The 10,221-nt window shown below is 41.0% G+C and overlaps 1 protein-coding gene across 2 annotated transcripts in view; it reads left to right on the top strand.

The window, feature by feature from the left end:
• LOC115421534 (PDZ domain-containing RING finger protein 4) overlaps positions 1 to 10,221 on the top strand; it is a 175,020-nt gene that overhangs the window by 88,540 nt on the left and 76,259 nt on the right. Inside the window, exon 1 of one of the 2 annotated variants that reach the window (XM_030137460.1) lies at positions 5,132 to 5,468. The exons of the other annotated variant lie outside the window; for it this stretch is intronic. Coding sequence (XP_029993320.1) covers positions 5,400 to 5,468 — 69 coding nt within the window. The 5' untranslated portion in view covers positions 5,132 to 5,399. Of the gene's footprint in view, positions 1 to 5,131; positions 5,469 to 10,221 lie in introns of those variants that run through there. 2 annotated transcript variants of the gene reach the window in all.

Here is a 10,221-nt window from a genome sequence, read left to right as displayed (position 1 = left end):
TATTCAACACTGCATCCCACCTGCTCCTCTGACCAAGTGGCAATGTTTATGTCTGTCATGCAGTATCTGGGGGTTTAAATCCAGGCCTTTCACTTAAACTTACCTCAGCCACCAAGTAACTATAAAGGACTGTTGTTCTTGTCACTATTTTTTTCCCCCAAGTTCTGCCTTCGTGTTATCACTGCTACCTATTGAAATTCACTAAAGACCATTACTGACAAAATACACACTGCCTTCTAGTCTAGGCCTTTGGTTGTTATTTCTCAAGAAATTCTACATTTTTTGAATCATTTTAGACTGACATTAGTACAGTATTAAATCTAGATGAGGTAAACACTAGTTGACATTTTCCTGCACATACAGCTGAAGTGTTTCCAGGAATTACCTAGACAGTGGCAGAACAATGCTCCACTGCAGCTTTAGAATGAAATGAAAACACTTTCACATGAGCATAACTAAGTGTCATTGTAAAGCAGCGTACCTGCACATGAGAGGTCTGAACTTGGGGTCTTAGGGATTCTGACTAAACCTGAAAACTGAAGTGCAGACAGATGCCAAAGTATTGTTGTAACTGTACTGAAATTCAACAGCCTAGTGACCTGTGAAAATGACATTAATGCTACAAATGCATTAGTCAGAGCAAAACTGTAAAATCCAATACTTACATAAAATGTTAATCAGCACAATTACTGACTTTTTTTAATGACACAGTCTGTATAATCCCTTTGAAAAGTAATCATATGACAAATTAAGACTGATCACAATGACCAGGAGATCACCCAGTCCTACATCCGTGGTAGAAAAACTCTGCTCAATCCACACACCCCCTCTGCAGTTTCAAAGTCAGGAAGAGAAAAGCCACTGTACTGACTGACTTCCACTATGTCTCCTCTTCACACAGACAGCAGGGCATCAGGGTTAACCAGATTTCTTGTTGGAAGTCTGTGTCTTGTCACGTTTTATATCATGTGCTGCTTTGTGAACAAGAGAAGGGAAATGTGTCGGTGTAAAGGCTCATCAGTAATGTATTTGCCACATATTTTCAAACACTATCTTTTAATCTTTGTCAAACTACTAATATGTCGTTCACAATTTATGCAAAACAAGGAAGTAATTTGTGTGCTTATATTATGAGGGGGGAGTTAAACAGCCTTATTATTTGGATACCTTATGCTTATCACAGGGTCAAATAACCCAGTAACTCATAATTAATTGGTGCCATTTGCTTGGTTTCAAATAAAACCGTACAGTGTTTGTGTGGGCAGAAATATGAGTTTAAATTGCCTTTCAGACTGTGAATTAGATGGCTATTATGTTGATTGCTTGAAAAGCAACATTGCATGTGTTATCATGCAAAGCAGCCTACAGTGTGCTATTTATATCCATGGTCATGTTCCCACATGAATTAAAGATTCAGACCTTTTTAATAATTTATTGTCATTGAGAAAGATGTTTTGGTTGGCTTCCCACAGTTTGGCCACTCATGCTTTGAAGCTCCCACCTGTGCATTCATGTGTTCATGTTGGACCAACTGCTGTCAAAGCTGTCAACCAACAGAAAGGCTGTGACGGTGATTCATTCATAAAAGGGCCTCATTTAATTACTCCCAAATCAGGTCACATGGATACCCAGGAGAAGCGGCTGCTTTACATCAGCAGTGGGCGATCAGATCTGAGCCACACGCCGCATCAAAAACTGCTCTCAGATCCCCATGGCTCTCCATTCAGGTGAACAGGATTTCAATCTTCAGCGCTCACACCAAAGAGATTTACACCCACCTGGTGCACCAGCACTGGCCTAATAAACCTGCTTATGTATTGAACTCTGTGGGGACACTTGATATTCCTGGCAGACATTGCAATAGACTAGTAATCACAGCAATAACTGCTTCTTATTAAATCTCAAGCTCTTTTAAGATGCTCTCATGTTTGTTGTCAAGGTTACCGTAGGCTTATGCAAGTGTTGGAAAACAGGCATTTCTTCTTAAGCATTACTGTCTTGACCACTGGAATGAGTAATTTTAGAACACTGAACTCATTTTTATTTGTAATATGTCAAATTTATTAAATTATGAGCATTTTCTTTCAGCTAAGATACTGCCAAGAGCTTTTCTAACACGTGACTGGCAGCCAGTGTTTTTTCAAGTGTGGCTCAGGGTCTTCAATGAAAATTATACTGAATGTTGGCTGTTTTAAAAGTCATTCAAATGCAATGCATGTCTTCTTGTCAAACAGGATGCCATCGAGTATTAAATGGATCCAACTTTTGTACTCTAATGAATGATAGTCAGTGGTATTTATCTCAGGGCAAGAAATCAATACAAATCCAGTTTGTGGCTACTAATTGGGATTTCATACTTTATACTAGGAGTATTCTCTTTTTTTTTTTTTGCTCATTTTGATGCTTGCTCTTGTGTTTCACTTTATTTTTGACATTATAGACTTTCTGTGTGAGCATTAGGCAGCCATAGTTCTTTTAGAATGCATGAGGGTTTACAGCACAGCCATACCTGCATTACACACTTGAATGAAGGTTATACCTTCAGGTTTAAGGTGAGCTCAAATATCAGTTTGTCAGAAATGCAATTGAAGAAACCTCAAAATACACCCATCACCGTGAGGACAAATCGCTTCTCCATGCTCCATGATGTGAGGCCTATTAAGTGAAAGAATGAACACGATTGAAGGCCTGTTTCTACCTGAGCAGGCAAAGGGCACCCCAAATGATAAACGACTGGTGGACAGTCGGAAAAGACAGTGGGAAAGTCAAAAGGACGCAAGAGGACAGCACTGGTCTTCAGCATGAAAGATATACTTTTTCAGTAGCTTCTAACAGCATGTTTTCCTATATGTAATCCACATATTAAGATTCATATAATAAGTAGACCTTCCATTTCAAATGGCTACAGGCACAGAAACAAATTATGCCTTTAATACAGCTTCACCTTGTCAGAGAGTAAATGCTTTTACTAAATGTAACCATAATGTGCCAGTCTTGCCCTTAGGTCTCATCGGAAATGCAGTCTGAGGTAAATTCACTCTGTCACAATGCAAACTCATGGCCATAAAGCACCCCGGGAAGCTTTTATCAGCCTTGATGCGCTCTTCAAAGAGCATCCCTCACCCTCCATGTCCCATCAGGAGGTGCTGCTTGACCGCAGGCAGTGGCTACTGTATCAGTCATGCTTCACAGATGATGAGAGAGACCATTTGGGTGACCGATGAACATCTTAACCTTTAGGGGTCACTGAGTGCAACACTACACTGATTGTCATCCAGACTTGAGCCTGACTACAGTTCTATATATGTGCTAGTCCTGAAGCTGATATTGAATACTGTCAGTGCATTTTCAATCTAGTCTAGTGTCTACTTGTCCTTTTGTGTGAGAACACATTGAATTTGACCCTTGTGCTGACCGACAGGTGGTACTTCTTAGTCGTACTGCAGGCACTTCATGCTTTCCTTCTTGATGCACAATTTCTGAACACTGCCTCTGACTCGCATTTTCTTCACAGTCCATTGTACCGCAAGCAAACACAACATCCCTGTTCATCAAATGCAATATAATATCCCAGCTCCCCAGTCTCCCAACAAGACCCTTTGATGTCAAATTGACACTTTAGTGAACAGCACTTCATGGATTTGGTATTGCCTGGCAACTGCAGAAAACTCCTTGTGGATTCTTCAGGATGAGCAGCAGATGGTAGGGATGATGGTTTGGGTAGTGTAGACAAAGAACACAAGAGGTGGATGGTTTTAACTATAATGGTGCTATTTGATGGAGTTTCTGTTTGGCTTTCCTCCAGGTAGTGGTGCAAAATTAAAGCCTGGAAAATTAGATTATTGAGTCCCTGGGGGTTGGATGCCCAGTAGCCAGCTGAGGATTGTTCATCTACTCTTAGCTATCTTCTCTGAAGCGGTCCCCGCTGTTGGCTGGGAGGCCAATTTGTTAACAATTATTGCTCGTTAGTGTAGCTTCCTGCAAGTGAAAAGGAGATCCGAGACTCTGACAATGGCCAAAGTGTATTGTCTTGCAATTATCGCAGTTTGAGAGATTTTTTTTTAAATTTTTTATCTGAAGCATTGGCCTTTGTTAATTGCCAATTTGCTGGAAGGAGCCCATTATCAGTGACACCTGTGGTGCGTCCTGATGTACAGAAAACATATATATACATACATACACACACACACACACACACACATATGTATATATATATATATATATATATATATATATATATATATATATATATATATACTGTATATATATATATATATATATATATATAGAGAGAGAGAGAGAGAGAGAGAGAGAGAGAGAGAGAGAGAGAGCGAGAGGAAAGACTTATTTGGTTTTCAGGATTTATTTGGGATTGGGATATTTTTTAATACTCAGTGAACCACAAGTTACAACAGGTTTAGTAATATTGTTAAACAGAAAAATGATGCCATCTACAAATACTTGTTTATTCTCAATATACTGGTATAAAACAGAGAAAATGTGTATATTGTACTACTTTAGGTGGCTAAAAATCAGAAGATACTGAACAACGTTGGGCAGAGCCAGTTATTTAAATCATTATTAAATTTGTTAATTCATGATATGTTGTTCAGTTCATGAATTAATCAACTACTGACTTCATTGCAGTAAAGTAGTAGTCATATTTTACCTTTTGATATCTCTTTGAGCAATGTGATTCCTTTTTTCAAACCATAAAAAAATCACCACACTAAAGCAGGTGAACGGTTGTCACAGGACACACATTCTAATAAAGATAGGTTACCCATAAGCCTTAGAAAACCCTCATCTGGTGGTAGTGTGATGCCCTGCCCAAGCTCCTCACAGCGCAGCTCACACAATAGTGCATTGTGTAACTGTGCCTCAGTTTTAATGAACCAGCGCTTCTGATCTCACACACTCCTCCCTCTTGTTCAGTCTCCTCCCCTTCTCCCTCCTACCTCATGAATATCACAGCACCTCCCTTCATTATTCATGAGTGGGTATCAGCGTAGTCATGTGCGCTGAGGCTGAATAGAAGAAAGGGGGGAGTGTCTGTGTGAGCGGGAGTCACAACTCTGGCGTGCGACTATGTGCATGTGTGAGTCTGATATTAGAGAGAACTAGAGGAGGAGAGAGGAGAGACGCCGGCTGATGCTGAAGCTGCTGCCTCACCATTCACATCTGAGCCTTCATCTGTTAGATTCAGCCGGAGCTTCCTGTTCCTTCTGAACTGGGCTAGTTTGTCACTGTATGACTGTGTGAATGGGATGCCTGCAAAAAGAGATTTTTGCTAAGGAGTGACTGATGAGAACCAGCGCTCCAGTGTGGAGGGTGACCCCCCTGTGTCCATACACCTACTTGGGGAGAATTGGACGCCTGGCGTTTCCACGACGACTATAATGGGCTGCAATCTGTGCACTTTACAGAAGCGAGAGGAACATTACAAGCTGCTGTATGAGATTGCACAGGTGAGCGGAGGCATGACCAAGTCGGGCATGTAATCATCGACAGTGCATGATGTATATGATTCATTATGTGTGCTTTGTGGAGTAGTTTTAGGTCTCTGCTGCTTGTTTGTACAGAGTGGCTCCAACCCAAGTCATGAGCATTGTTGAAGTCTTATATTAGAGGAAAGACCAGGGTGAGGGATAAATGATGGATTTAAGAAAATGAGGAAACCTTAATGGAAAGAGAGAGGCTTCTTACTCACTAGCAGATGTGTTTTGACTAATGAACAGTTGCTTCGAGAGCGGTGAGTGTACAGCCCATTCATCCTGCTGGAGAAGGTGTGCTGAGAGGGCAAGTTTTTTTATGGACTCGTAACACCTGGGGACTTGAAGAAATTTTAGTATTCTGTATTTATGCTAGACAGTGAGATTGTGTCCCTGAATATGTTGTGGTATTTTCAAGGTTTTTTGGCACTTCTGTGGTGTACCGGCAAATTTCTCTCCACATCTCCACTTGCATCTAAAAGCAGTGCATCTAAGGAAACCAAAGGTACAGTCTGCATTTTCTCACAAAAATTGACTTGATACAGTTTGCAAGAGCTCACAGAGCATGTTCCAGGTGAAATCAAGTTTCTGGCTTTGAATTGAAAGGCTCACATGAGACAGAGCATCATCACAGTGAAAGCATTCACCTCTGCAGCATCAGTCTCCCTCCAGTCTCCACATCAGCCCTCTCCATATGACAGGCTAATAACTGTGAAGCTTAGTGTCTCCTGGAAGAAGAGCCTTCCCCCTTTCCGAAAGCGCCTGCTTTCACGCCACTGTGATCACAGCCTCATTAGTCGTTTTATACAACCATCCTGTGCATTAATTAGACGTGAAATGTCTCTCTTTACCTTTGTGAAGAGACGGGATGAGAAGAAGTGGGGGAGGTAAACTAGCCTGGGTTAACCACTGCCTGTAGCTTTCTGCTTGGGTGCAACTTGAGATGCTGCCAAACTCTGGTGAGGAACACTGTCAGTCAAAGTTCAAGTTACATGCACAAGCTGAGAAAGCAGATTTGCATGCAGCTAGATGAGAAGCAAAGGTTGCATCCACTAATGGTTTGTTTAATATGAGCAAATACATAAAAATGTCAAGGGATCATAAAGGATGAATAGGTAGCCGCTGAAATGCCTGGCTCAGAAGGATCATAAAAATAGTGCTGTCTTTGTGTTTATCTTGGCTTATGCCCCACTGCGTGAATTGTTAAGAAATAGTGTTGACTCCTTTTTCTTGGGCTTAACAGAGGGGATGAGTATCCGCCAAGTGGGCCAGTCTCCAGGGCACATTCACTGTTGACAAGAGCTCTCTGGCATGTCTGTCCACCCACTGATATACTGAACTAGTTCAGGCAGGGGCTGCAACATCAGCACCTACTTTCTGATCACCGCTGTGGGAGGGCAGGCGGGCAAGCTATAGAGCATGGAGGATAAAGACTAGGATGGGAATTGAGAGTAAGACATTAAAAATGCAGTTGTTAGGGAAAGGTCTAGGGAGGGTAAAAGAGCAATTAAGAAAAGGAGCATCATTACCCTGAAGTGAAGAGTAAAACAGGAAGGAAGAGAAGGTATTTGGTTCCAAAAATCCTTTAATAACAAAATAAATCTCCTACATTGACATATTTGTGCGTATATCCTTGCACACAACAATGCAAGAAATACAGTTTCACTCAGCAATAGAACAGTTGTAACAGAAAAAAAGCAACACAATTGGTAAAAAGAAAATGAAAACAGAGAGGAGGGTCTTCTCTGTATAATGGAGCTCTTCCTGCAGCTATGGAAGTGTGTCACCGTGTCTCTGTGGTCAGAACTGTGCTGTGACAGTGGGAAGCAGCGCTCGCCACTTACACCACTGGCAACCTGATCCTTCTTCTTACATACGTTATCAGAGGGGCTCTCCCTGCTCTCAGCTCTACTTTGTATTTTTTCCATCATTCTAATCCCTCCCCACTTATTTCTTTTCTTTATGCATTTTTGCTCTGTCTTCTTCTCAGTAACACACACAAACGTGCATGCTCACATGCTCCTCTACTCAAGATTACAAAGAGTTGGCGAATGTGTCTATGCAAATTAGGTCAACCTGGTTTGGGGATGTCTCAGCGTGACTGACTGGCCTTGTAACAGGTTGATTCAAGAGGCAGAAGTCGCTCACAGTGGTTGGTTATCCACCTTCCTCCCTTTCCCTTCACACCCAGAAACAATTTTGACACTCTCGCCGTCTGCCTGACCCCACTAGCTGTGGGAGATTTATGAGTAGCTGGCTCTCTTGCGCTCTCTCTGTTCTCACGGCTGCAGGTGTCCTGCATGGAAATGTGCTCACCTCTCTCAGCTGGCCTGCACAGCTATCTTGCAAAGCTGACATTTTATGTATAGTATCAGCTTTCTTGCCTGGACAAGAGGGCACAAGATTATTCCTGCAGCCTTGCTCTATTTTTTCTTCTTGTTCACTTTCAGATTGCTTAGATCACACTTTTTTGATTACTTTTGGTGCCAACTTTTCAATCTGGTCTCTGGTCTGAATTTTGCTCCAGTTAACTCCAGTTCTGTGCAGGAAAGAGGCAGGAAGTTTAATGTATTCTTTCAATCAACACGGATGTAACCTTGTTAAACGTATCGACTTGCTGTTTAGCGCCTCTTCCATGGCGGTCAGTCAGACTCTTGCATTCTCCAACAAGCTGCAGCTCGAGCTGTCTGTGTGGACAATAACATAATGTAGATGAATCGCTGAGTGATCTGGCACAGCTTTGTAATTCCCATTGTGTCCATGAGATCCCCTTGTGAGTGTCACACATTGTCTGTGCACCGCTGCAACCCAGTGATGTGTGGCTTTTTTGTGGCTAATTAGCAGGATGGCAGATGTTGATGAGAGCAGCAACACAGCAAAGCCCAGAATTATGTGGATACGATGAGATTTCTGCTGTCTGCAAGTGTGATGATGCAGTAATAATCAGCATTTCGTTTTGACAGTAGCCTGTTTTGCAAATATGGCAGCCATCAAAACAAGAGGACGTAGAAGAACTTTAGCAGTTAACAGTAATATTGAGCCAGTACAGTAGCAGTCACTGTTTATGTTTCAAAAAATTTTATCCTAAATGTATGCACATGGTACAGACCACCTCTTCATTGTCCTGTTTTGTTATTTTCCAATGAGCCTGTTTTTGCTTTTACATTACTAGAAGTTTTGAAGAGAGCATAGCCACATTCATAAGTTTTATTAGAAAGGAGCAGAATCAGTCTCCACTACATTTGAAAAATAGATGGAAAGTAGCTTCCCAGTTCAATGAGGCACAGCAGTCCCTGATAAGTTGCTGATGCATATGAATGAGAATGAGGGACCCACAGTATACACATCCATATGCACACACTCACACTCACATGTCTTTCTTCAGGAAACAAAAACATAGTGAATATTTCAACTATTTAACCAGAAAGCTGTTCTCATGAATTTTAGACTGTGACAGCGTTCGGGAGGTCAGTTGTAATGGAACCTTTGAGTATGGAAATGTCAGGTTGAGCGGTGTCATCGTGTTGAAGGGACAGGACAGACAGAGATGAAATGAAACAGATCTGGATTTCATTTGTTTGTGGGGCGAAGGGTGACCCCCAGGAGTTTGTTCCTGCAGCGGTTAGATATTCAGCGTAGAAACACCACATGTGAAACCTGTGGACTGGAGAGAGCTTAAGGAGGACACAGCTGACTTGCTGCCGCTACTGCAACACCATGGGCCATGTGTGTAATGGAAATGCATCCATTTAAAGGTTGAGCAGCCAGCACAGCAGCCAGGCTGTCTGAATAAAAGAGTTGGAAAGCTGCACCAGGCTGCATGGATCATCACGTACAGAAAGCCTGGACCAGTGTGGTGACGATGTGGTGTTATGCTTGAGCTTATTTGTGTTGTCTGTGTAAGCAAGACAAGACAAATGTTGTGTAAAAAAGTAGTTGGGGATTAATTAACATTTAGGAACTCATTTCATGCATGCACAGATTTAGCTTATTTTTAATATTTTCCAAACATCTGGTCATCTAATAAAGAATTTTATAAATAAATAGATCTGCACACAAGAAATCAAAATATTGGATTCAACCTGGGAACATGTCTATAATAAATATTTAAGCATAAGGTTCAGGCCCTGCCTGTTGTGTCTCATGGGACCTTATTTTGTAAAAAAAAAAAAAAAAAAAAAAAAAAAGAAAAAGAAAAGAATTACAGTCTGTGGTGAGAGAGTTTTAAATAATAATTTTACCATTTACACATATAATGTTTGTCAATTTAAAAGCTAAGTTTGCAAGTCAAGAAAGTCACACTAAAACTGTTAAAGGATCAGACTGTGTAAATACCATACAGCTGAAAGTCATGAAGGTCACATCATCATAAATGTCTCTGTCCATGCACTGAAGATGTCTCTACAGCTTCAACAGGACCAGACTTGTAGTGATTTTCACCTCTGTTAATACTTTTTCACCTCAGTTCTCTAAAATTGAGGTAAAATGTTTCAAGGCAGTGTTTGCTTTGTTGTTGAGAGACACAGTCACTTGAACTGTTCAACACAAAACTACATGTTTCTGCACTATATTTACCACAAATTGTGAATTTCTTGTCTATCTCATAAAAACAGCTTTTAAATTGACAAACATCATATGTTTAAATGGTGACACAATTCAAATGACATTAAAAAAAATTATATGTCTCTCACCATTGACTGCCGTTCATGTTTTTTCCAAACTTTGGAAG

Source organism: Sphaeramia orbicularis, chromosome 6 (genome assembly GCF_902148855.1).
Source record: "Sphaeramia orbicularis chromosome 6, fSphaOr1.1, whole genome shotgun sequence".
NCBI lineage: Eukaryota > Metazoa > Chordata > Actinopteri > Kurtiformes > Apogonidae > Sphaeramia > Sphaeramia orbicularis.
This window is presented reverse-complemented; position numbering and strand designations above follow the sequence as displayed.